The 27,408-nt window shown below is 41.8% G+C and overlaps 1 protein-coding gene across 3 annotated transcripts in view; it reads left to right on the top strand.

The window, feature by feature from the left end:
* Window positions 1-27,408, top strand: part of FBXO3 (F-box protein 3) — a gene marked incomplete at both ends in the record, with an annotated part of 49,000 nt that overhangs the window by 4,787 nt on the left and 16,805 nt on the right. For all 3 annotated transcript variants that reach the window (XM_080716278.1, XM_080716277.1, XM_080716276.1), the window contains 4 exons: window positions 1,857-2,020; window positions 18,531-18,645; window positions 21,256-21,460; window positions 21,992-22,037. In XM_080716278.1, the coding sequence (XP_080572404.1) occupies window positions 1,857-2,020; window positions 18,531-18,645; window positions 21,256-21,460; window positions 21,992-22,037 (530 nt within the window). The remainder of the gene's footprint in view (window positions 1-1,856; window positions 2,021-18,530; window positions 18,646-21,255; window positions 21,461-21,991; window positions 22,038-27,408) is intronic.

Raw genomic sequence — 27,408 nt, 5'->3', positions numbered from 1 at the left:
TAACAAATTTGACAGGATGAAAGTGTAGTTGACAGACGGTGGGAGCTGGGAAAGGTAGGAATAGTAATGTCTTTTCTTAGATCAAGGAGAGTCAGGTAAATACCGAAGTCAGTGAAGCAAGATGTAGAGGTTAAAGTATATTATTTAAAGCTGTAAGCATTTAGTCCTACCGAACTAAAAGTTAATAACAGCTATCAAACACTGGGGGGAAGAAGAATGGGAAAGGGGGAATTTTAGGTATTGCTGAGTTCTCATCTTTTACCTTAGGGTATCAGCAGATACATTTAAATTCATAAATCAAAAGTTAGAGGTATAAACACTTATAATGATAAATGTAACTTCTATCAAGATCTCAAGTTTTCTTTGAGGGGTTTGGATTAGAACTGGAGACTAGTTTCTTACTACAGGTTCTTTGGCACTTTTACATTTTTATTTTTTGGTTTTGCTGAGAATGGAATCCAGGGCCTCATACATGCTAGGCAAGTGCTCTACCACTGAGCTATATCCCTAGCCCAGTTCTTAGGTAATGTTTAGTTTTTATAATATGTATATGATATTTAAATTAGTAAAAAGATGTATCCCTTCTGGCTTCATTCCCTCTCCTCAAAAAAGGTTCAGTCTGATTTGATAAGACTTTCGGTCTTATCCCCATGCCTAAACCTATCCTTTTGCACTTGGTAGAAACCACTTTTATCCCTGCATCCAGCTGGAGTGAGGAATCATCTTAAACCTCCTCTTTTTTTTTTTTTTTTTTGTGGTACTGGGGATGGGACCCAGGGGCATTCTACTTTCGAGCTACACCCCAGCCCTATTTTTTATTCTTTATTTTGAAACAGGGTCTCACTGAGTTTCAAATGACCTCACTAAGTCGCTGAGGCTGTCTGCGAACTGGAATCCTCCAGTCTGGGTCTCCTGAACGCTGGAATTACAAGCGTGCGCCACCACACCTGGCTTAAGTCTCCTCTTGCTATTTCCCATATCCATTTAGTTATGAAGCCATCCTGACTTCAGCTTCTGTATATTTCTCAAGTCTTCCTGTTTATTTTACCCAGCCTCCACAGCTTTAGTTCAGTTCATCATGTCTTACCAGGACTACTGCAAAAGTTCCTAACTCCTGTCTGTGTCAGGAGTTAACATCCTTCAAATCTGCTCCTCCAACACTGCAACCACAATGCTGCTCTTTTAACCTTCCCATTAAAACCCTTCTTCCATGGTTCTCTATTTCCTACAGAAGAAAGTCCGAGCTCATTAGTATGTCATCTTAAGGCCCTCTGTGGCTCCTTTCTCCTCCACCACTTGACTCTTAAATTTATACTTTACTTTTTCTCCCTGATTAGACTATACATTTTTTAAGGCAAAAAAGTCTTATGTCCTCAGTGGCAAAATGGACACTCAGTAAATGTTTACAGCATTGTACCAAATAGAAATGTTGAATCATATTGTTATTTTGATGCTTTATGATTCTCTGGCTGGCCCAGTTTCGAGGTGCTAGATTAATAATACTACAGCACTAGACTCTTTAAGTATTCTCTAAAATTGACCAACTACACATACCTTTGAAAATTTTATTATTGATAGATCTTAGGGAGCAAGTTGAAATGTATATTCATTCTATTTTATTAATGATTATAAAACTTAAGAAAATTTTAAGTAATAAGTAATTAAAAGTCCCACCATACCAGCAGTAACTCCTATTAAAACTTTTGGTGTATCGCTTCTGCTACTTAGTCTCTCTTTGTGGCCAAAATAAGTGAAAAAGGAAGACAAACTCCCCCAAAAAGTGTACTGGTAAGTGTTGAAAATATATGCCAACATCATTTCAAAGATTTTAAATCTCATTTTTAAAATCTGTTTAGGGAAGAGAAAGCCCGGAAGAACCAGTGTTGGAAGTCTCTCTTCATAGACACTTACTCCGATGTAGGAAGATACATTGACCATTATGCTGCTATTAAAAAGGCCTGGGATGATCTCAAGAAATATTTGGAGCCCAGGTGTCCTCGGATGGTTTTATCTCTGAAAGGTACCGGGAATGCAGGGTCTCCCTTCCCTATCTTAGTTACTCTTAGTCTAAATAGATTTAAATAACTTAAGAACTCTGTCATCTGTGCGACTGCACCATCCAACCTTGTCTGTAGTTCATCATTCACTTTTGGCCAACAAAGCAGAACACCAAGATTGTTAAAAGGACCTCCACTCTGTTTGCCCTGTTTTTGCTCAGCCATGGTACCCACATGGCTATATATTAGAAGAGAAAGCTGAACTCCTTATTTTTTATATTTTTAAATTTATTTTTATTTTCACCTTTTTGTGGTACTGGGTATGGAACCCAGGGGCATTCTGCCTCCGAGTGACATCCTCGGCCCTTTTTTTTATTCTTTATTTTCAAACAGGGTCTCACTGAGTTGCAAAGGGCCTCACTACGTAGCCGAGGCTGGCTTTGAACCTGCACAGTCCTCCTGTTTTAGCCTCACAAATGCTAGGATTACAAGCGTGTGCCACCACGCCTGGCTCTATATTTGTTTTATATAAAGAACTAGTAATGCTAAGATCACTTGAAAATAACTGTTGTGATTCCTTTTTCAAAGATTTTTTGGGGTTTTGGTTTTGGGTTTTTTTGTAGTGCTACAGATTGGACCTCAACCATTCTAGGCAAATATGTGTGCTGCCCTGGGCCTTACCTATACTAGGCAAACACTCTACCAGTGAGATACACCCCTAGCCCTAAAGATTATTATTATTATTTTTTTTATTAATTTATTTTTTAAATTGGTGCATTGTAGTCATATATCAATCACATTGAAGTACAAGACTTGAGAGGATACACAAGCACACATCATCCAATTAGCCCTCCTCCAGCCCCCATCCCATTCCCTCCCCCTCCCTCCATCCCACCGCTTCTTTGGTGATTTACTTTGATACATTTGTTTATGTACCTCCTGCATTTTAAAGAGGCTCCGTCCTCCAGTATTACATACCCTCTGATTGGTCACATTAGTTGCTTCACTATAGGGCCCTTTCTATAGCTCAACCTCTTCCTGTTGCCCTTTTCCTCCTAGTTATTGCTGATTAAGAGAAGCGTCTGATTTATATTTTCTGCGATATTTCTCTGTGCATGCTGCGTTGCAAGTACCGATCCCACTCTTGATGGTCCCAGTAGTGGCCTGGCTACTCAGTGGACTGATCCAGACCTCGCTGGCTCAAGCAGCGGCCTTGCCTCATGGAAGGCCCCAGTTCTGGTCTCGCTGGCTCCTGCACCGGTCTAACCCCTAAGCTGGCTTTGGTCCCGGCCTTGGAGGCCGCAGGAGTGAACTTGCCTCACGCCAGGCTCCGATGCCGGCCTCGCTGGCCCCAGCACCGGCCTAACCCCTCATCAGGCTCCGATCCCGGCCTTGGAGGCCCCAGCACTGGTCATGCCTCAAGGCAGGCTCCGATGCCGGCCTCACTGGCCCCAGCACCGGCCTAACCCCTCGGCAGGCTCATATCCCGGCCTCAGAGGCCCCAGTACCGGCCTTGCCTCATGGCAGGCTCCGATGCCGGCCTCACTGGCCCCAGCACCGGCCTAACCCCTCGGCAGGCTTTGATCCCGGCCTCGGAGACCCCAGCACTGGTCATGCCTCACGGCAGGCTCCGATGCCGGCCTCGCTGGCCCCAGCACCGGCCTAACCCCTCAGCAGGCTCTTATCCTGGCCTCGAGGCCCCAGTACCGGCCTTGCCTCAAGGCAGGCTCCGATGCCGGCCTCACTGGCCCCAGCACCGGCCTAACCTCTCGGCAGGCTCCGATCCCGGCCTCGGAGACCCCAGCACTGGTCATGCCTCACGGCAGGCTCCGATGCCGGCCTCACTGGCCCCAGCACCGGCCTAACCCCTCGGCAGGCTCCAATCCCAGCCTCGGAGACCCCAGCACTGGTCATGCCTCACGGCAGGCTCCAATGCCGGCCTCGCTGGCCCCAGCACCGGCTTAACCCCTCAGCAGGCTTTTATCCTGGCCTCGAGGCCCCAGTACCGGCCTTGCCTCAAGGCAGGCTCCAGTGCCGGCCTCGCTGGCCCCAGCACTGGCCTAACCCCTCGGCAGGCTCTTATCCTGGCCTCGAGGCCCCAGTACCGGCCTTGCCTCAAGGCAGGCTCCGATGCCGGCCTCACTGGCCCCAGCATCGGCCTCACCCCTCGGCAGGCTCCAATCCCAGCCTTGGAGGCCCCAGTACCGGCCTTGCCTCACGGCAGGCTCCGGTGCCGGCCTCGCTGGCCCCAGCACTGGCCTAACCCCTCAGCCGGCTCCGATACTGACCTCGGAGGTCCCAGCACTGGCCATGCCTCACGGCAGGCTGCAATGCTGGCCTCACTGCCTCCAGCACCGGCCTAACCCCTCAGCAGGCTCTTATCCTGGCCTCGGAGGCCCCAGTATCGGCCTTGCCTCACGGCAGGCTCCAATCCTGGCTTCGGAGGTCCCAACACCGGCCTTGCCTCACGGCAAGCTCCGATGCCGGCCTCGCTGGCCCCAGCATCGGCCTCACCCCTCGGCAGGCTCCAATCCCGGCCTCGGAGGCCCCAGTACCGGCCTTGCCTCATGGCAGGCTCTGGTGCCGGCCTCACTGGCCCCCGCACCGGCCTAACCCCTCAGCAGGCTCTTATCCTGGCCTCGGAGGCCCCAGTTTCGGCCTTGCCTCACGGCAGGCTGCGATGCCGGCCTCACTGGCTCGAGCACTGGCCTAACCCCTCAGCAGGCTCTTATCCTGGCCTAGGAGGCCCCAGTATTGGCCTTGCCTCACGGCAGGCTCCGATGCCGGCCTCGCTGGCCCCAGCACCGGCCTAACTCCTCATCAGGCTCCGATCCCGGCCTCGGAGGCCCCTGCACTGGTCATGCCTCACGGCAGGCTCCGGTGCCAGCCTCGCTGGCCCCAGCACCGGCCTAACCCCTCGGCAGGCTCTTATCCTGGCCTCGGAGGCCCTAGTACTTGCCTTGCCTCAAGGCAGGCTCTGATGCCGGCCTCACTGGCCCCAGCACCGGCCTAACCCCTCGGCAGGCTCTGATCCCGGCCTTGGAGGCCCCAGCACTGGTCATGCCTCACAGCAGGCTCCGATGCCGGCCTCGCTGGCCCCAGCACTGGCCTAACCCCTCGGCAGGCTCCGATCCCGGCCTCGGAGGCCCCAGTACCGGCCTTGCCTCAAGGCAGGCTGATGCCGGCCTCAGAGGCCCCAGCACCGGCCTTGCCTTACGGCAGGCTCCGATGCCAGCCTCGCTGGCCCCAGCACTGGCCTAACCCCTCAGCAGGCTCCGATCCCGGCCTTGGAGGCCCCAGCACTGGTCATGCCTCATGGCAGGCTCCGATGCCGGCCTCGCTGGCCCCAGCACCGGCCTAACCCCTCGGCAGGCTCCGATCCCGGCCTTGGAGGCCCCAGCACTGGTCATGCCTCATGGCAGGCTCCGATGCCGGCCTCGCTGGCCCCAGCACCGGCCTAACCCCTCGGCAGGCTCTTATCCTGGCCTCGGAGGCCCCAGTACCAGCCTTGCCTCAAGGCAGGCTCCAATCCCGGCCTCGGAGGCCCCAGCACTGGCCTTGCCTCACAGCAGGCTCCGATGCCGGCCTTGCTGGCCCCAGTACTGGCCTAACCCTCGGCAGGCTCTTATCCCGGCCTCAGAGGCCCCAGTCCGGCCTTGTCTCATGGCAGGCTCCGATGCCGGCCTCACTGGCCCCAGCACCGGCCTAACCCCTCGGCAGGCTCTTATCCTGACCTCGGAGGCCCCAGTACCGGCCTTGTCTCATGGCAGGCTCTGATGCCAGCCTCGCTGGCCTCAGCACCGGCCTAACCCCTCAGCAGGTTCCGGACCCGACCTCGGAGGCCCCAGCACAAGCCTTGCCTCATGGCAGGCTCCAATGCCAGCCTCGCTGGCCCCAGCATCGGTCTAACCCTTCGGCAGGTTCCAATCCCGGCCACGGAGGCCTCGGTAGTGGCCTTTCCTCACAGCAAGCTCCGATGTCGGCCACTGGCCCCAGCGCCCGCCTAACCCCTCAGCAGGTTCCGATCACTGTCTCTGTGGCTATTATTTCAAAGGTTCCAGGTGTAATGTATCAGATCTCTGCCTCCCCTGAGTATTGGCCAATGGCATTGCCACTGCCTCCACCGTTTCAAATCCTTCCCAGGCTCTTTTTTCACTCTGAATGTTGTCCAGTGTTCCTAAGCAAGCGTGATGGTAGCATTCGACATTTGGTGTAATTTCTCCAAAAAAATAAAGTTGGTAAGATCCGGTTTCTGCTTCTCCTGAATACAAGTCTCCACCACCATTGCGGAGAACTGTTTCAACACCGCATTTCTCCTTGGTCTCCGCTAAACTCTCTCCTTACAGGTGATGTCTGAGATTCTTAACAATATAGAGAAATAGCAGTCCTCTTTCACGGCGAATTTTTCCATAAGTTCCAGTGCATTTAGATAAGTTTTGTCTGCATCTCCAGTGTCCTGGCATCCATAACAGCTTTCTTACCTCCTCTCCGATATTTTTCTTTATCTTTTTCTGTTCTGGGCCTGGTTTCTCCAGGAGTCTGGCGTGCTACTTGCAGTTCGGCCGGGGCCCAGAGTCCCGCGACCCGGGCCCCAGCTGGCGTGCCCCGCGCGCGACCCCCACCCAGAACCCAGCGTCTTACTGGGCCCGGTTTCTCCAGGGGTCTGGCCTAAAGATTATTTTTAATTGAAAACTTTGCCTACTGTATCAGCATCCTCTTCTACTTTCAGTACAAGTAAATGCTTGACAGTCAAATATTTGGAAACAAACTGCATTAAGAATGCATTAAGAGCAGGTGAATTCATTCAAACCACCCCCCTGTGCCACTCCTGAGTGGCATGGGGCTATAACTGTCTTCTGTATTTCTATCTTTTTAATAAACTTTAAAAAAAAAAAAGAGTGTTAAGAGCAAAGACGCTGGGCGTGGTGGTGCACACTTGTAATCCCAGCATTCGGGAGGCGGAGACTGGAGGATCACGGTTCATGGATGCCCTCTGCAACTCAGTGAGACTCTGTTTCAAAAAAATAAAGACTAAAACAAATAGGGCTGGGGGTGTAGCTTTGAGGTACAGTGCCCCTGGCTTCCATCTCCAGTGCTGCAAAAAAAAAAAAGTGTTAAGAGCAGCATATTAGAATAAGGCAAATTTTTATCCTTATTTTAATATTTAATAAGTAGTGGAACTAAGCTGAGTGTGGTGGCATACCTCTGTAATCCTAGTACTTGGGAAGCTGAGACAGAGGATTGCAGATTGGAGGCCAGCCTCAGCAATTTAGACCCTCATCAACTTAGCAAGACCATGTTTTAGAATAAAAGATAAAATAGGGCTGGGGTATGGCTCATGCCTCTGGGTTTAATCCCCAGTACCAAAATAAATAAATAAACAAATAAATAAAATAAAGCAAACTAGTGAAATTAAGATTTGATCTGAGATATATTTGACCCTAGAATCCATGCACTTTCTACTATGGTTCAATTTGGGCAAAGAATATTAACAAGTTATTTCTACTAATTTGACATGTTATTTAATGTCCAGAAAAGTACATAGATATATTGTGATGTACCTGCTTTACCCTCCAGGTATTTTCAAATTTCTCCACTGAAAGACATTGTCCACATGTTTTGGTTTTGGTTCTTCTCAAATGCTTTGCTTTTGAACCACAGCCTCTTTTAACATAGTATGCCTTTTATCTCTCATATTTCCACTGTAAATTCTCATGGAAATATCACTTTCAATACAGACCATGATTTCATGATCAGGTGCTTAAAACTGAATTGCTAGAAGGTAGAAGAAAGGATTTTAGTAGAGGAAATAGAGTAGTGCTTTGCCAGAAGGTACCCTTGATTAATACATTTTTAATAGTTTATTTTCTAAGAAGAAAGGATAGTATTAACCTGGTGTGTGGTGTGAAATATTTCAAGAAGACGATCATTCAAAAAATTAATATTTAGTAGTGATAAGTAAAATAGGTAATAGCTTACAATAGCTATTACTTATTAAGCACAGAGCTAGGTAGTAACCTAAATGTTTTGTATTATTACTTCATGTAATTTTCAAAAATCCTTTGAGAAGCCGGGCGTGGTGGTGCATGCTTGTAATCCCATAATCCCAGCATTCGGGGGGCTGAGACAGGAGGATCACGGTTCACGGACAGCCTCAGTTTCTTAGTGAGGCTCTTTGCAACTCAGTGAGACCCTGTTTCAAAATAAAGAATAAAAAATAGGGCTGGGAGTGTAGGTCAGAGGTAGAATGCCCCTGGTTTTCATCCTCAGTACCATTAAAAAAAATCCTGTGAGATGGGTAATTACTATATTAACTCTCCCTCTCTCTGTGGTGCAAGGTATTGAATTCAGGGGCACTCTGCCACTGAGCTATATCCCCAGCCTTTTTTAGTTTTTATTTTGAGACAGAATCTTGCTAAGTGGCCAAGGCTGGCCTTCAACTTGCAGTCTTCCTGCCTCAGTCTCCCAAGTAGGTGGGATTACAGGCGTGCGCCACAGCACTCAATTCTATTTTCATTTTATAGGGGATCCACCAGAGACATAAAAAATGAAGTTGTTTACCATAACAAAGCAAAAGGTAAAACCAGCAATTTAATATATAGAGCTGGCTCCAGAGCTGTGGTCTTAACATTGGTCAGAGGCAGAGAGGACCCATCCTTTTTTGTTTAACATGTTTTAGGTCTCTTTAAGAGCTAGTCCAATAGTAGAGCATTTGGAATAGGAGAATGTAGAAGTGGTTCTTATCTTCGGCACAGTTTCAGTTTCTTCTCTCCCTGCCCTTACTTTTGTGGTTGTTGTGGTTACATTGGATTTGGTGCTTCCAGGTTCTTATCTCTTACCTGTCGGTTTGAAGTGCGGTTGTCAGAAAATTCCTTGAATCTCCTGCTTTGCTACCAGGTGGGAGTTCTTGAGGGCTTGCCATATGTGGAATAGGTTAAAAACTCTTGGGTACCTGCAGTGCTGGGGACTCAAGGGACTCTAGGTTCATGGATTTTACAGCTGAGTCAGGAACCGAGCTGCTCACCTCAGGTGCCACAGTTCCTGATTCAGTTTCAAGGTCACAGAGGTAGCAGATAACATGGAATATTGGTGAACAAAGAGGCATTGGGTTTGGGACAATTTTTATAGAACATCTTGAAATTATGATACATCAGTGTTCTCATGTATCTTCAAATTTCATACTTTTGTGTTTGTTTAGAATTTTTGAGTTGGGAACTTAACAGTGATTTAGACCAAGGGTTGGCATTGAAATATTTTCATTAAAGGATTAGATAGTATATATTCTATGCTTTGTGGGACTCATGGTCTCTGTCACGGCTCTTCGGCCCTGCTATTGTTTTAGGAAAACAGCCATAGATAATATATAAGCAAATTGCTGTGAGTAGATTCCAGTAAAACTTTATTGATAGAAACAAGCAGCAGGCCAGGATTTAGCCTGTAGTCTTTAATTAGCCAGCCTCCGGTTTATGTTAATACCCTTATTTCACAGGTTAAAAAACATACCCAGAATATTTAGGTGATTTGTGCAAGGTCTCACCCGACCTAGTGAGAAAAGTCGAGCTCTAATCTAAGCTTCCTGGCTTCTGATAATCTTTCACTGTTTCCTCATTTGAGTAGGTGAAGGGGCCGGGAAATAAATGAATATTTATTGTTGGTAAAGCACTTTATTAAATTAGCACTTTATTAAATGAAGTCTTATTTAATCCTCACTATAATTGTCTCAGGTAGGTGGTATTGTCCCCCTTTTGCAGGTGAGTAAACAAGTTTAAAGAGGTGAAATAACTTGCCAGAGATCACATAGCCTAGTTGGTGAGTAGTAGAACAAGATAAGCACCCTGTCGGTCTGGCTTTCGGAATCTAGAATAGCAGGATTCTTATGTTGTAAACATCTGTTACCTTATTAATTCTCTCTTTTTTTTCTTTCTGTCTTCAAGAAGTTCTTAGTTTCTTAATCTTACATGTTAAATATCTAAACATATAGCACATAACATACAAATATAAATTTCTTTTTCTCGTATACTAATTCAGACAGCTGTTTGCTTTGTTCCTCTTATATTCAACTCCTAGTTTAAAGTAGTTTTAGATTTATGGGGAAATTGCAAAGATAATTCAGAGTTCTGTATACCCTCACTTAGTTATCCCTAAATGTCCCTATGTGGGATATTTATTAAAACTAAAATGTCTTCATTAATATGTTGCTATTAACTAAACTTCATTTGAAAGTTCAGACTTCATTTGGAAGAAGAATTAATACACCAGATTTGTATTAATGTCCTTTATCTGGCCCAAGATCCAGTCTAGAACAGCACATCACATTTAGTTGTTAAGTCTCTGTAATTATTTGTGGCAGTCCCTTCTTTCCTTGCCCCCTTCCCTTTTTTTGGGGGGGGTATTGGAGATTGAAACCAGGGGCATTCTACCTCTGAGCTACATCCCCAACCCTAATTTTTATTCTTTATTTTGAAACAGGGTCTCACTAAGTTATGGAGAGCCTCTCTAAGTAACTGAGGCTGGACACAAACCTGTGATCCTCCTGTCTCAGCCTCCCAAGTACTGGGATTACAAGCATGTGCCACCACACCTGGCTCCTTGTCTTGTATTATTTTTATAGTTCTGAGAAATATTCATGTATTTTGTAGAAAATTCCTTACATTGGTTTTGTCTGATGTTTCACTTATGATTAGACTGGATTATGGGTGTTTAGAAAGATTCCTGAAGAGCTAACGTTACTATGTTACTATATATATATATATATATATATATATATATATATATATATGCATACACACACATATACATATACATATACATATATTATACAGGAGTACATGCTGTCATTAATGATCCTAACAAATATACAGAAATGTACACAAATCATATGTAACTCATTGAGTTATCACAAGTGAACACGTTCCTTGTTATACCCCCAGATGAAGAAGTAGAGTATTATCTGTATCTAGAATCTTCCTAATATCCCTTTCTTCTTTCATAGAGATGTCCAACTATCCTGATTGCAAGTGTTATTGAGTTTTTTATTTGAATTTTATATAAATTGCGTGACTGTGTATTTTATATGAATTGCTTCTGGTTTTGTTGTGAGATTAGATTGTGCTGTGTGTATTAGCAGTGTGTTGGCTTTTCTTTGCTGTAAAAAATACCTAAGAAAAACAACTTAATGAAGAAAGGACTCATCTTGCCTCAGTTTCAGAGGTTTCAGTCCATGGTGGGCTGACTCCAGCTTATGGCAGCCTCAAAGCAGAGAGTAAGGGGTGAGCAGTAAGATATAGTCTTCAAGGGCACAGCCCCTGTGACCTGCTTTCTCCAACCATGCCCCACTTGTCTACAGTTCCCACCTCCTCCCAGCAGTTCATTCAAATTGTTACACTTATGATCCAATCACTTCCCAAAAGCTCCACCTCTGGATATTGCCACATTGGGGATGAAGTCTTCAACACATGAACTTTACAGGGACATTCCAGGTCCAAGCCATAACAAATACTTTTTTATTTTTGTTGGGATGTGGTACTCCATTATCTGAGTAGATTACCAAGCATATGTATATTTTACTGTTGATGGATATTTGGGTTGTTTCCAGTTCTGGCTATTGCAAATGATGCTCTAAATTTTTATGAGTATAGTTCTATCAGATAAACATCTAGGATTGTGTTTTCTAGGTTTTAGAGTATGCTTATATTAAACTTCAAAAGCTACTGTTTATTATCCAAAGTAGTTCCAGCAGTTTACATTTTTACCAGCATTTTAATGTTGTCATCTTTTTAAAATGGTGTTTTTCTGGTAAGTATGCAGTAGTACTTTTGATTTGAATTTCTCAAAGGGTATAGAGTAATGATAGTTAAGCCAGGCATGGTGGTGCAGGCTGTAATCCCAGTATTTAGTAGGCTGAGACAGGAGGATCATGCAGGTTCAAAGTTAGCCTCAGCTACTTAGTGAGGTTCTTAGCAGCTTAGTGAGATCTTGTTTCCAAATAAAGTATAAAATATGTCTGAGAGTGTAGCCTGGAGGTAGAAAGCCCTGAGTTCCATCCCCAGACCCCCTCTCTCTCTGGCATACACACAAAAAAAGGAAAACAGTCATTGTAATTCTGACTTTCCAAACCCTGTATATCACTAGTTTCTTTTTCTTGCTTTATTGCTCTAGATAAAACCTTCAGTACAGGGTTGGGTAGAAATGATGATGGTAGGCATCCTTATCTTTCATATTGCAGGGGGAAACTTTGAACATTTCACTTTTAAACATGTTTACTATGGGATTTTTGTTGTTCTTTATTGAAGGAAGTTCCTCTGATGTTAGTTTGGGAAGATAATTATTTGTTTCTTATCAAATGACTCTCTCAGGACTATCTTAGGATCTTTTGATTTTTCTCCTTTATTTGGTTTATGTGATGAACTACATTGATTGATTTTTCTGAATGTTAAACCAACTTTGCATTCCCAGAATGAGCTTATTCTATTTATAACATATTATCCTTTACATATATTCAGATAAATTTGCTAGCATTTTATTGAGGCTTTTACATCAATATACATATGGGAATTTGGCCTAAAATTTTCCTTTCTTGCAATATTCTTACCAGGTTTTTGGTTCCAAGATATGTTGGCCTTGTAAAACAAGTCTGGAAGTGTTAGGCTTCTTTTTCTGTTCCTTGGAAGAGTTATGTAAGCTTGGTCTCATTTTTGCATAAATGATTAGTAAAATATGCCAGCAAGCCATTCAACTCTCAAGTTTTTATTGTGGAAAGTTTTATTTATTTATTTTTGGTGGTACTGGGGTTGGAACCCAGGGTCTTTCTACATCTGGACTATATTCCCAGCCCTTTTTTATATTTTATTTGGAAACAGGGTTTCACTAAGTTGCTGAGAGCTTCACTAAGTAGTAAGGCTGGCTTCGAACCTGTGCGATCCTCCTGTCTCAGCCTCCCAAGTGCGGGGATTACAAGTGTGCGCCACCACGCTTGGCTGACATAAAAATTTTTATAATACCCTTTTTCTAACTCTCATTTAATCTATAGTGGTAATATCTTTTCCATTTCTGATACTAGTTATTTGTATTGTCTGTTTTTCTTGGTCAGTCTTGCTAGATAGCAGCAATCAATTTAATCATTTCAAACAACTAGCTTTTTGGTCAGTCCTCTTTATTGTATGTTTGTTTTGTATTTAGTTAGTTTTTCTGACACCTTCTGTTTGAGTCTACTGTGATTTGTTTTCCTGACTCGAGATGATTACTTAGATCCTGGATTTTTAGACTTTCTTTTTTTGATCAATTTAGGGCTATAAATTTCTCTGTAAGCAAATCAGCTTATTCCACAGAATTTAATATGGTGTATTTTCATTAAAATGTACTTCATAGTTTTTCCTGAATTCTTCTTTAACCCATGGTTATATAAAATGTGTTACTTAATTTCCAAAGATTTGGAGCCTTTTAGTAATCTTTAAAAATACAGTTTACAGCCGGGCGTGGTGGCGCACGCTTGTAATCCCCGCGCTTGGGAGGCAGAGACAGGAGGATTGCGCAGGTTCGAAGCCAGCCTTGCTTGGCTTAAGAGACCCTGTTCCCAAATAAAAATATAAAAATAGGTCTGGGAGTGTAGCCCGGAGGTAAAAGGGCTTCCAGGAACCCCAGTACCACCAAAAAAAAAAAAAAAAAAATATATATATATATATATATATATATATAATTAAATATATATATATATATATATATATATATAGTTTACATTTTAATTTCACTGTGATGAGAGAATCTACTCTGTGTGAGTTCTGTCATTTAGAATTTGTTGTAGCTGGGTGTGGGTGGCACATGCCTGTAATCCCAGTACTTGGGAGGCTGAGACAGGAAGATCACAGGGTTGAAGACAGCCTCAGCAAGTAGTGAGACTCATCAACTTAGTGAGACCCTGTTTCCAAATAAAAAAATAAAGTAGGGTTTGGAGTGTAGCTTGGAGGTAGAATCCCCCTGGGTTCAATCCCCAGTGATACCCACATACAAAAAAAGTTTTGTTATGACTTGTTTTATAGTCTCGTATATAATCTATTTTGATAACACTTGGAAAGAAAGCATATTCTGTAGTTGTCAGATTCAGTACTGATTACTAGGTAAGCCCTGTTAATCTTATTCAGATCTTCTACACCCGTACTGCTTTTCTTTTGTTGTCTGCTTTTTTCTGTTTGTTACTGAGAGAGGTATGTTAAAATTTCGCACTGTGGTAGGCTGAGTTTTGAGGCAGCCCCCAAGCTTCCTCCCCTGGTTATACATGCCTTGAGTATAGACAGTACTGTGAATGTAATTGAATTCATTCCTGTGATTAGGCCATATTATATGAAAAAGTAAAGGGATTTTAGAGATATGTTAAGGCCCCAAATTAGTAAAATTTGAATTCACCATTAATCAGAAGGTAAACTACTTTAAGTGGGCCTGAACTTGATCAAGTGAGCCATTAAAAGGGACTAGGGCTTCCAGAAGCCAGAGATTCAAAGTGTGACTGTCCCTCCTACTGACTTCGATGAAGCAAAAAATGGCATGTTGTGAAGGTAGCCCATGGTAGGGAGTGGGTGGCCTCTAGGAGCTGAGAGCCTCCATCCTACGACTGCAAGAAACAGAATGCTGCCTGCGTTTGAAGAGGATCCCAAGCAAAAGATAGGCAAGATGAGATAGCAGACCTACTTGCCACCATGATTTCAGCCTTGTGGGCCTAAACAGAGGATCCAGTGGAGTCATGACTGGACTTGTGGCTTGGTTTCCTGGAGGGTGGACACAGCCTACTCCACCTCCCCTCAGCTGAGCCTAGAGTAAGGACGCGAGGTCTTCACCTGCCTGTGTGGGAGAGGAGTTTAAGAAAGGAGCCTTGCCTGGGCTGTCATAGCCTTACATTTATTTGAACACACACACACACACACACACACACACACACACACACACACACACACTGTTGTTTTAAGCTGCTAATACTGCAGTAGAAAATGAATACATCCACTCTGTTTGTAGATAGGTCTTTTCCCTAAATATTTTAGTTCTAGCATTTAAAACTTTTATTTTGAAGCTGTGTTATTAGGTACATACAATTAGAATTATATTTGGATATCAATTTAACTTTTTGTCATTATGAAAAGACCTCTTTTAGCTCTGAGAAAGCTGCTTTATCTGAGGGAGGGTTTGGATTTATCAGGGGGTAGGATCTGAACTTAAATATATCATGTTCAATGTTCTTTATCACATTCTCCTCATATCTTATTCCATCCTTCCTCCTTTGTTATATTTCTTTTATTTTTTAGGAATTAAAACACATACATCTTCTACTTATTAAAGTCTAATGTAAATTCGTATGTGTACCACTTCCTGAACAATGAAAAGAATCCTAGCGTACATTCAGTCCTTTGTGTGGTGGATTTTAAGTGAGGGTGCCGTGCTGGGTATCCAGCCCAGGGCCCTCACCTGCGAGGCCAGCACTCTACCACTGAGCCTCATCCCTGCCCTCACTGGGTTGTGTTTTTTGTGAACTTAATTTTCACTGTATTAATACCCACAAACACCATTGTTTTATATATATTCAATATTATTTTGGATTCTTTCATATTTACCTTTTCTGGTTGCTCTTAATTTCTTCCTATATCTTTATTCTTCCATCTGGTATATTTTCCTTCTTGCTAAAGAATTCCTTTTTTGAGCCGGACGTAGTGGCGCACACTTATAATCCGCACGCTTGGGAGGCTGAGACAGGAGGATCGCACAGGTTTGAAGCCAGCCTCAGCTACTTAATGAGGCTCCCTCAGCAACTTAGTGAGACCCTGATTCCAAATAAAGTATAAAATAGGTCTGGGAGTATAGCCTGGAGATAGAAAAGCTCCTGGATTTTACCCCCGGTACCACAAAAAACAAAACAAAACCGCTATTTTCTTTTAAAGCAAAGTCTCACTAAATCACTGAGGCTGGCCTTGAATTTGTGATCTTTCTGAGATTACTGGCATGTGCCACTGTGCTTGGCCCTTTTTAGTATTATTTTAGTTGAGGGATTATTGCTGATGGGTATTTTCATATTTCCTTAGTCTAAAAACATATTTCATCCTCGCTGTTGAAGGATATGTTTACTGAATATCGAATTCAATTCACTGATTTTTTTTTTTACCACTTTGATTTTTGGGGTTCTTTTGGTGGTACTGGGGGTGGAACCCAGAGGCTTTCTACCTCTGGGCTATATTCCCAGCCCTATTTTATATTTTATTTGGAAACAGGGTCTCACTAAGTTGCTGAGAGCCTCACTAAGTAGCTGAGGCTGGCTTCAAACCTGCGCAGTCCTCCTGTCTCAGTATCCCAAGCGCGGGGATTACAAGCATGCGCCACCACGCCCGGCTTTTTTTTTTTTTTTTTTTTTTTTTTTTTTTTTTTTTTTTTTTTTACCACTTTGAAGACATCATTCTGCCTTGTGTTGTTTTTGTTCAGAATTCGCCCATCTGTTTTCTTTGAAGGTGCTTATGTGCCTTGGCCCCTCTAACTGCTTTTAGGATTTCTCCATGTCTTTGATTTTCAGCAGTTTCCTAGTGATTCATCTAGATACACTTTTTCTCTCTGGGGTTTATAATACTTCTTGAATCGTGGTTTGATGTTTTCATTGATTTTGTAAAATTCTCTGCTATTATCTCTTCAAAGATTGCCACCTCGTTTTTTTTTTTTTTCTTTTTCTTTCTCTTTTTTCTGGCCTTCTAGGATTCCAATGCATGAATCTCAGCCCCTTTTACTATTCCTCCCATGTGTGTTTTATGCTCTGTGTGTATTTTTCTATCCCTTTTTGTCCTGTGTCTTAGCTTCTAGTTAATAATTCCTTCTTCAGTTTTAAACTTCTAATTTGCTTTTTAACTCTTTCAGTGTATTCTTCATTTTAATTATTGTTTTATTTAGCTATCAGGTTTTCATTCAACTTATTTAATAATTTCTGGTTCTCTGCTGAAACTCACCATTTCATTTATTGAATATATCTTGTAAGGTTATTTTAAAGTCTATGTTTACTGATTCTAGTAACTGAATATACTGTGGATTTTTTTTCTTTTCTTTTATGCTTTAGTCAGATCTTATTTTTATGTTGGCCTAGTTTTTTAATTACTAGCCATTACTTGAGTTTGGGGGTAATGCTATTTTCTGGCACCTAGTCAGTGGGCAGGTCAACTCAGTCCAGTTGGGGATTGACATGGTTGGAAGCTGGGCTTTAGTCTGTGAGGACTATCCGAGTCCTAGGATGAGGCCCTCTGGATGCTAGCCAGAAATCCTTGTCTTTGCACAGGCCCCTCTCCTTCGTGGACCCTGAGCTCCCGTTGTTTTTACCTTCCTGCCCGTAGTGCTACCTACAGCATTGCTCAGCGTTGTGTTCTCTGAGCCCTATGTGTGCTTTCAGAATCAGCAAGTTCTGTAGAAACAAGGTGGCTCCAGATAACAGATTAATCCTAGTTTACCTCTCCTTTGAGGCCTCCTCTTCTCTTCTCCTTTTTGTTTTTTTTTTTTTTTATGTCTTCAAACAAAATTTTGTCGTTCAATGAGATTTGGTCCAACATCCTGGTGGGCCATTGCTGGAAGTGCATCTCTTCTCTTGGTATTTGTAGTTCATTCCTGCTTTTTAACTAGAATTCACGGCAAGTTTATGATTGTGCAAAATAGACTTCAAGGTAGTGGCCTCCTGACAGGATGAACCTACAGTTATGTTCTATAGTTCCCATAAAGAGACTACATTAGCCGGGTGTGGTGGCAGTCGCTTTTTTTTTTTTTTTTTTTTTTTTTTTTTTTGGTGCTACTAGGAGTGGAACCCAGGGGCTTTCTACATCCAGGCTATTCTCACTAAGTTGCTGAGAGCCTTACTAAGTAGCTGAGGCTGGCTTTGAACCTGTGCAATCCTCCTATGCGGGGATTACAAGCGTGCGCCATCACACCCGGCTTGGCACACGCTTTTAATCCCAGTATTTGTGAGGCCGAGACGGGAGGATTGCGGTTCAAGGACAGCCTCAGCTACTACTTAGTGAGACCCTTTGCAACTTAGTGAGACCTTGTTTTCAAATAAAGAATAAAAGATAGGCCTGGGGGTGTAGCTTGGAGGTAGAATGCCCCTGCTTTCTATCCCCAGTACCGCCAAAAAAAAAAAAAAAAAAAGCGACATTAAAACTTTAGAGAAACATCAGCTTAGAGAATTTCTGGGATTTTCAAAAAATAAACAGAGGAATATTAATGTATAAGATTTAGAGTATGAGAGCTACCCAAAGGTTTATGTTGCAATGTAATAAAATTATTGTATATCTCATAGGTGCCCCTTATCCATATTTTATGGAGTGCCATGTTTTTCTTGTTGAGAAGAAACTAAAGAATTTGCTTGGTCTGTGCATCAAACAGATTTTCAGTGAATTTCCCTGTATTTTAAAAGCAATACATTTTGGACAGAATTGACTCACCCCAAGTTGTTTCGGTGATTAGCAGATAGATTCTATTTCCTTTTGAAGTCTCTTTGTGTGTCCATAATTCATTTTTTGGTGTGCCTCGCAGAAGGTGCTCGGGAAGAAGACCTTGATGCTGTGGAGGCTCAGATTGGTTGCAAGCTCCCAGACGATTACCGGTGTTCATACCGGATCCACAACGGGCAGAAGTTGGTGGTTCCTGGGTAAGATGGTCAATGTTATGGTTATTTTTAATGATACAAGTTATTTTCTAGAATGAAAGTAAATAAATTATATTTGTAGTTATCTTTAACAAATTAAAGTAATATAGGGATTCCCTCTTTCTCCATATAGCAGTCCATAAGACAAAATCTTTAGCTTAATTTTGTCAAAATTAGTACATCTCATAATGCCATCATTTTATTCAGTACTTTTTTTGGGGGGTGTCTGGGGATGGAACCCAGGGCCATTCGACTTCTGAGCTACATCCCCAGCCCTATTTTTTATTCTTTATTTTGAAACCGGTCTCACTGAGTTGCAGAGGGCCTCACTAAGTAGCTGAGGCTGTCCGCGAACTGTGATCCTCCTATCTCAGCCTCCCGAATGCTGGGATTACAAGTGTGCGCCACCACACCCGGCTTATTCAGTACATCTTTATAATTAAAGTGAAGTCTGTTTGGGGGGTGGGACTGTGGGACCTAGGAGATAGGAAGAAATATATTTGTGAGTATATTTTAGATAACCTGTTCAGGACTCTTGACATGTGTATCTTAATATAGGTCAAGTAAAGTGTTTTTAGAGTTTGATGCAAAATCTGTCTGCTATATATATGAAAAGCAATAATTTGCTCAGAGCTACACACATTAAACTAAAGAAAATAGAGTTTTGTCATATTCAAGTACAGCTGGTAATTGGCCTCTTTACACCTGCTAAAAGATGCAGTATTCATTGTGGACCTTCTTGTTAAAAGCAGATCACGGAGCAGCCACCAAATCCCCTCACAGTTCAAGAGCAGTATGCTTGGCGTGGGCCTACTCCTTTGATATGTTCATGAAATTAGGCTTCTTTAGACACTGAGAAGTGCTAATAAGAGCCAGGGAGAGCAGTGCATTGTTCTTACTAGACTTTTGTCTTCCTTTGTGTGTGAAGGATATGGAAACCTCTGGTGATGGTTTCAGATCAGGAGTAAGTGCGTTCAGGGAGTTTCCGAGGTGATCTTGAGGAAAGTCCAAGGTGGTATTCGGAAATAGAAGCTGGGTGTGGCGTGCACACTTGTAATCCCAGTATCTGGGAGGCTGAGACAGGATAGCAGGTTTGAGGGCAGCCTCAGCTACTTGGTGAGGCTTTCTACAACTTAGTGAGACGCTGTTTCAGAACAAAGAATAAAAAAATAGGGCTGGGGGTATTGCTTGGAGGTAGAATGCCCCTGGGATCACTCTCTGGTACTGGGGGGGCGGGGAGGTCAGGACCAAATAAGCCCAAGTTACTGGTTATTTTTCCCTAGTCTGTTTTTCTACCTATTGAAAGTTGACAAAATTGAAAATTTGTCATTTTAAGAGCAGATAGGAAAGAACATTATTTAAAAAGTTGCCCACACTGACAAATTCATGACAAGCGGGTTATGAATTTTCATCCAGGGATTTTTATCCATACATAACCCAAGCAGCAAAACGGAGGATTGGAATTTCACCCACTAGAGGGTCCTCGATACTCATGCTATTGCCACATGTACCTGACAAGATAAATTTTATCCTACATATTTCAGGTTTGTGAAGATTTGGACAAGGTTTAGGCTTATTTACCTGATTTACACGATTTAGACTGATTTATATTATGTGGTTACATGGGGTAAACTAACAGTGGTATCAAGATAAAGGTATCAGAGAATTTACCCCTTTAAAAACTGGCTGGGCGTGGTGTCACATGCTTGTAATCCCTGTGCTTGGGAGGCGGAGACAGGAGGATTGCACAGGTTCGAAGCCAGCCGTGCTGGCTTAAGAGACCCTGTTTCCAAATTTAAAAAAAAGAGTGTAAAACAGGTTTGGGAGTGTATCCCACAGGTAGAGGGGCTTCCAGGAACCCCAGTACCACCAAAAAAAAAAAAAAAAAAAAATTAAACTAGCCATGGTGGCGCATGCTTGTAATCCCAGTACTAAGGAGTTTAAGACAGGAGGATTGCAGGTTCAAGACTAGCCTTAGCAACTTAGTGAGATCCTGTTTCAAAATAAAAATAAAACGGTCTGTGATTGTAGCTCAGAGGTAGAATGCCCCCTGGGTTCAATCCCCAGTACCAAAAAAAAAATTAAATTAGCCAAACCAATTAATACTGGTAAATAAGTAAATCATGGCAAGATAGATTCTTTTTTTTTTTTTTTTTTTTTTGGTGGTACTGGGGGTGAAACCCAGAGGCTTCCTACCTCTGGGCTATACTCCCAGACCTTTTTAATATTTTATTTGGAAACAGGGTCTCACTAAGTTGCTGAGAGCCTCACTAAATAGCTGAGGCTGACTTTGAACCCATGCGATCCTCCTGTCTCAGCCTCCCAAGCGCGGGGATTATAGGCGTGCTCCACCACGCCCGGCAAGATAGATTCTTAAAAGCAATAAAATTATATTTGTTTTTAAGAGTGATATTTAGACAATTCAGAATTTAAGTCAGAAAAGAGTTTGAGTTGAATGTATAGATATTAGTGTTTTTGGTATTCCCTGTTTAGAATTATTATGCTAGTCAGTACTTATAAAGCTGTTAATATGAAAGTGTTCATCAAAAAAGAAGCATAGCTATTTATTTGGCACTGCAAGATTTTACATTTTTGAGTCTGTATTCTCCTTAGGTTATTGGGAAGTATGGCTTTGTCTAATCATTATCGTTCTGAAGATTTGTTAGACGTCGATACAGCTGCCGGGGGATTCCAGCAAAGACAGGGACTGAAATACTGTCTCCCTCTAACTTTTTGCATACATACTGGTTTGAGTCAGTACATAGCAGTGGAAGCTGCAGAGGGCCGGAACAAAAACGAAGTTTTCTACCAATGTCCAGTAAGTAGGAGATGTGTTTCAGCATAACCTTCAATACATTCTGACTCATTCATGATTGTATGAATGTATTCATTAGGTTATTTTCAGGGTTGTAGAATAGGTATAGAGTATAGTTATGTTAGAGAGCTAATATTCTGACATAATGATATGGAATGCAAAAAGAAAATTTGCCATTGGATAAATAATGCACACTGTTGTATATACAGAGGGAACGCTGTGACTTTTGTTACAGTATCTTAAGTTTAAGGAAAACTAGTTATGTCTTTGAAGGATAATTTCTCAGTTTACTGTAACAGTTATAATACTATAGTGTATGAGTTTATTGTACTCAGAAGTGTCTGTCACTTTCCAGGTTCTTTATAGAAAGAGCCTCAACATAGAAATAAAAACAGGAATTGAAGTGTGAGGAATGTCTGATTACAACATCAAAGTTATTTTTATGTTTATCTGTTTTGCCTTGTTCCAGGAAAGATCTAGATAATGAACAACAAGAAATGTATTTGTATCAATTAACTTATTTGTCTTTTCTAGGACCAAATGGCCCGGAATCCAGCTGCTATTGACATGTTTATCATAGGTAAGAAAAAGAAATCATTGTTATCCCTTTTTCCTCCTGGCTTAAAAAAAAGTTAGTAAAACCTTTTCAACTATAAACAGTTGACAGTTTTATACTTTGATTTCTTTCTTTTTCTTTTTTTCTTTTTCCCCAGTACCGGGGATTTAACTCAGTGGCATTCTACCTCTAAGCTACATCTCCAGCCATGTTTTTTTTCCTTTATTTTGAAACAGGGGCTCACTAAGTTGCAGAGGGCCTCACTAAGTAGCTGATGCTGTCTGCAAACCTGTGATCCTCCTGTCTCAGCCTTCCAAGTACTGAGATTACAAGCCTATGCCACCACACCTGGCTATATACTTTGATTTCTTAAGGCTTTCTGATTTATAAAGAATTGCATGTAAACTCTCATTGGCATGGCTCTTGAACTTTCCCTGAATCCTGTTTCTGTTTGGGGAAAGAAAAAAAAAAAAACAATTGTGCTGTATATAATCTTGTGCTCTTAGTGTTTTTCTATAAATGATTGAGGTGCATAAAATTGCTGTGCATACATGCATTTTTCATTGGTCACATTAATATGTAATTGGACAAATATATCTACCAAGTAACTCTATGCCTTTCTCTTTTGGTGCTAATACTGTAGAGACCTCAGAAGCAGCAGTCTTTTTAGATCAGTATAAATTTTGTGTTTCATAAACTCCTTGGTACAACTAGTTTTCCTCAGCCATAAAAGGTTATTTCTTATGAGTTCTTTCTCCCCTCTTTAGTATTGGAGATTGAACCTAGGGACCACTGAGCTATAGTCTCAGCCATTTTTTATTTTTTATTTTGAGACAGTCTTTCTAACACTTGTGCCAAGGTCTTGCCCAGAATAGCCTCAGACTTGTGATCCTACTGCCTCAACCTCCCCAGCAGCTGAGATTGCAGGTAGATGTACGCACCTGGCTCATGGAGGTTTTGAGAACCCTTTAGTTGGTATTCAAGTGCAGCTGACCCTTGGCTATTCTTCTAATCTCATCTTAGATTTTGTTCACCCAGAAGAAGCTTCCTATCTCTTCTGTATTTGGCATTACTGACACATATGAAACATCTCATACATTAATGGTAAAGAGAAATCTGAAGTGTAGGTCAGTGGTAGATTGTGTGCTTGGATGTGCACGGCTCTGGATTCATTTCGTAGAAACCTCCAGAACAAAAATAAAACAATAGAAAAGAGGCATTGCTGGCTAAGGTGTCTATTTAATTATATCTTTTTTTTTTTTTTTTTGCGAGTCTGGCAATAGAACCCAGGAATATTAGACCTCTGAGCTACACCTCCCGCTCTATATTTTTTTTTTTTTATTCTTTATTTTGAAACAGGGTCTCACTAAATTGCAGAGGGCCTAACTAAGTAGCTGAGGCTGTCTGTGAACCGCAATCCTCTGGTGTTAGCCTCCCAAATGCTGGGATTACAAGCGTGCGCCACCATGCCCAGCTAATTATATCTTTTAAATGGAATCATAGCCAGATAACGTGTCCATTTGTCCCATATTATGACACAGTCTAAATTTATGGTATCGTTCACACTATCAAGATCTCACCATTACCTAATAAGTTATAAAAGCTCTTAAATTTAGGGCCTGCCTTTCAACTCAGTCTGGGTTCTAAGTTAAGTGCTCTCTGGAGGCTGTCCCCACGTTCACTGCCCTTGTTGGCATCTTGGCATAACACATTTTAGAAATGACCATCACAAAGCCAGGTGTGCAGTACATGCCAGTAATCCCAGTACTAGAGAGGCTGAGACAGAAGGCTCACAGGTTTGGGGATAGCTTCAGCAACATAATGAGATTCTCAGCAACCTAGTGGTACCCTGATATAAGAAGGGTTAGGGATGGAGCCCAGAGGTAGAATGCCCCTGTGTTCAGTCCTCAGTCACACACACACACACACACACACACACACACACACACACACACACACACCATACAGCTCTAGCACAGCAGTACTACTCAGTTTATGACATAAAGACTACCCAAGCAATAAGTTAAGCTGTTTTAAGGCTCTTTGAGTGTCTTCTGTTTGGTACCAGCTCATGAATACTAAGGTCTGAAGGTAGGATTTCTCCTCAAATGGGAAAGCAAAGCAAGAGCTCGAAGACTGAAATAAAGAGGATAAAGTAGCTTCCCCTATTTACCTTGATAAAACCCCACTGCCATCCAAGAAACTTAAACAGCAAGCTACCTTATAATATATAAACCGCATCCTGATTCAATAGGTTTCAGTTCTGTAGCATTTTGGGGTAACACACAAGATGGCATCTTTTGGTGTTCAGTGTGCTATTAATGGATATTTAAGAACTCTGTGGATGCTGCACACATGTACTCCCAGCAACCTGAGAGGCTGAAGCAGGAAGAACAGGAGTTTGAGGCCAGCCTGGACAACAAACAAAACTCTGTCTCAAAATAATAAGCTAGGTGTGGTGGCATATGTTTATAATTCCAGTACTTTCTAGGTCGAGATAGGTGGATCACAAGTTCATGGCAACCTCAGAAACTTAGGCCATCTGCAACTTAGACTGTTTCAAAATAAAAAACTAAATAGGGCTGGAAGGATAGCTCGGAGGTAGAATGCCCCTGAGTTCAATCCGTAGCACCACAATAAATAAATTGGCTGGAGATGTACCTCAGTAGTAGAACAATTGCCTAACCTGGGCAAGGCCCTGAGTTTGCTCTCTAGCACTCAAAAATGTAAAAAATAAATAAATAAAAATAAAAAGATGTAGCAACTCCAGTCCTAGGTATTACCCAACAAAATTGGAAACATACTTCCAAAGAATTATATACTAATGTATATAGCAGCATCACTTATAATAGTAAAAAAGTAAAAATAATAGAAATATTTATTAAGTGATAAATGGATGAATAAATTGTGATACATTCATTGAATAAAATGTTATTCAGGAAAAAATAAATGAAGTACTGATACATGCCACAGCATCAATAAACCTTGAAAACATTAAGATAAAAAAAGAGTCACTCACAAAAAAAAGACCAAATATTTTATGTTGGGAAAAAAAGAAAAAAGAAAGAACTCTGCGCTCAGTTTGAATTTAGTAGTGAATCTATTCTGCCTTTACCTTAAGAAGTATACTTTGGTATGTAATATAAATTAAGGTGCATTTAAGTTTACTATACCAAGCTGGGTGTGGTGGCGCATGCTTGTAATCCTAGTACTTGGGAGGCTGAGACAGGAGGATCACAGGTTCAAAGCCGTCCCCCTCAACCTCACAGCCTAGTGAGGCTCTCAGCAACCTAGTGAGACCCTGTATCCAAATAAGAAATAAAATTGGTCTGGGGGGGTAGCTCAAAGGTAGAATGCCCCTGAGTTCAATCCTCAATACCACACACACACACACACACACACACACACACACACACACACGAGTTTACCATGCCAGTTTCTTTACATAAACCATAAAGCCAGGCATGGTGGTGCATGCTTGGAATCACAGTACTTGGAGGTTGAGACAGGAGGATCGCAGGTTAGTGGCTAGCCTCAGCTACTTAGGCCCTCTGCAACTTAGTGAGACCATAAAGAATAAAAATTAGGGCTGGGGGTGTAGCTTGTAGATAGAATGCCCCTGGGTTCAATCCCTAGTACCACAAGAAAAAAAAGAAAGCTTAAGAAACATGTATTTCTTGACAAAACTTTCCATGAAATACTTAATATGATTTTTAAAAAATTCTTTAGTAAAAATATTAGTTCTAAAAATATAAAATTGAACAAAACAAATATAAGAATATGTGTAAAGAAATGAGTTACATGCAAGAAACAAAAAAAAATACAATAAAATGTACTTTCTCTGCTATGATTTTTTTTTTCTCTTTGTCATTCTGGGGATCAGACTCAGAGCTTTCTGTGAATTTTAATCATATTATTCAAGAGCTCCTTAATGTTTAATTCAAAGTGGATAGATGACCAGTGGTCACTGCATGTGACAGCATTTAATAAGTAATGGATAGAGTGAGCCTAGAGTAGACATTGACAAAAGAGCCAACTACTAGAGTTTACCTTCTCTCAATTGGCGCCTTTAAAATTGTAAAACTTCATATTCTCAGATACAAGCCAAATTGTATCTTCTATCACTCCCTAAATAACATAGGTAATAAATAATATAAATTTTCAGTGTGGTATAATGTAGAACTGGGTTAATTTCTTTGTAATACAAAGAAATTCATTGAGCAGCATTACTTAAGGGGCTCACATGTGCTAGACATGGAACTATATTAACAATAAGTAATGGGGGTCTGATAGAGTTCTGTTGTATCACCTGGAAGGTATAAATACAGTTCATCTAAATACGTGCATTGATTCAGTCATTAGATCATGGATATGATCTGAAGTGGTCTGTTCACATCATTTTTTTTTTCTGCTTTGAGCTGGTCACTGAAAATACAGAGGACCCACTCTACAGTTGCGTCTGTTGTACTATGTAACTAGACCACTTTAGGATTGGCCTGATACCCAGAATTATACAATGCCATGGCCCTGGTAGATGACCAGGCCGAGCCTGGTTTCTGCCAGAACTTTGAGCATGAATTTGGATGTACCTGGACTGGGATATACCCTGATCATCTGAGAATAGGTGCTGATGTTTTTCCTATAGTTTCTTCCTAGTCATGGCTCTATCTCCTTTGCTCTATATGTTTTAGAAATTATAAATAGAAGGCTTTTCATTATGGTACTAGAACCAATTATAACACATTATACATTATACAAAATACTTTCAAGGTAACTGTAGGATTCTCTAACAAGAGTTATGAAGAGGGAGAAGAGAAGAATTTCAAGGAAGTAAGGTAGAATTGAGAATAGAAATTGATCTGATAGGAGCATGGTAGGTTCAAGGTCAGCCTTGGCAACTTAGTGAGCAACTGTTTCAAAATAAAAAATACAGTAAGGTTGGGGGTATAATTCAGATTTAGAAACTCCCTTTGTTCAAGCTCAAGTACCACAAGAAAGAAGAGAGAAAAGAAAGTTGATCTTATAAAGGACTAGTAGAGTTTTATCTATAAATAAATTCTAGTTTTGGTATCACATCTTAAGCATAGAAAAATTATAGTTAATTCTATGTTTGTTTGTTTGTTTGTTTGTTTTTGTGTGTGTGTGTGTGTGGTACTGGGGGTGGAACCTAGGGGCTTTTTCTACCTCAGGGCTATACATCCAGACCTATTTTATATTTTATTTGGAAACAGGGTCTCACTAAGTTGCTGAGAGCCTCACTAAGTAGCTGAGGCTGGCTTCGAACCTGTGCGATCCTCCTGTTTCAGCCTCCCAAGCGCTGGGATTACAAGCATGAGCCACCATGCCCGGCTTATCTCTCTGTTTCCTGTGTAGACTTTTACAAAAACAATTTGTC

Source organism: Muscardinus avellanarius, assembly GCF_963383645.1.
Source record: "Muscardinus avellanarius genome assembly, chromosome: 1".
NCBI classification, from domain to species: Eukaryota; Metazoa; Chordata; class Mammalia; order Rodentia; family Gliridae; genus Muscardinus; species Muscardinus avellanarius.
Note: the sequence above shows the minus strand (reverse complement) of the source record. Positions and strands in the feature narration are given on the sequence as shown.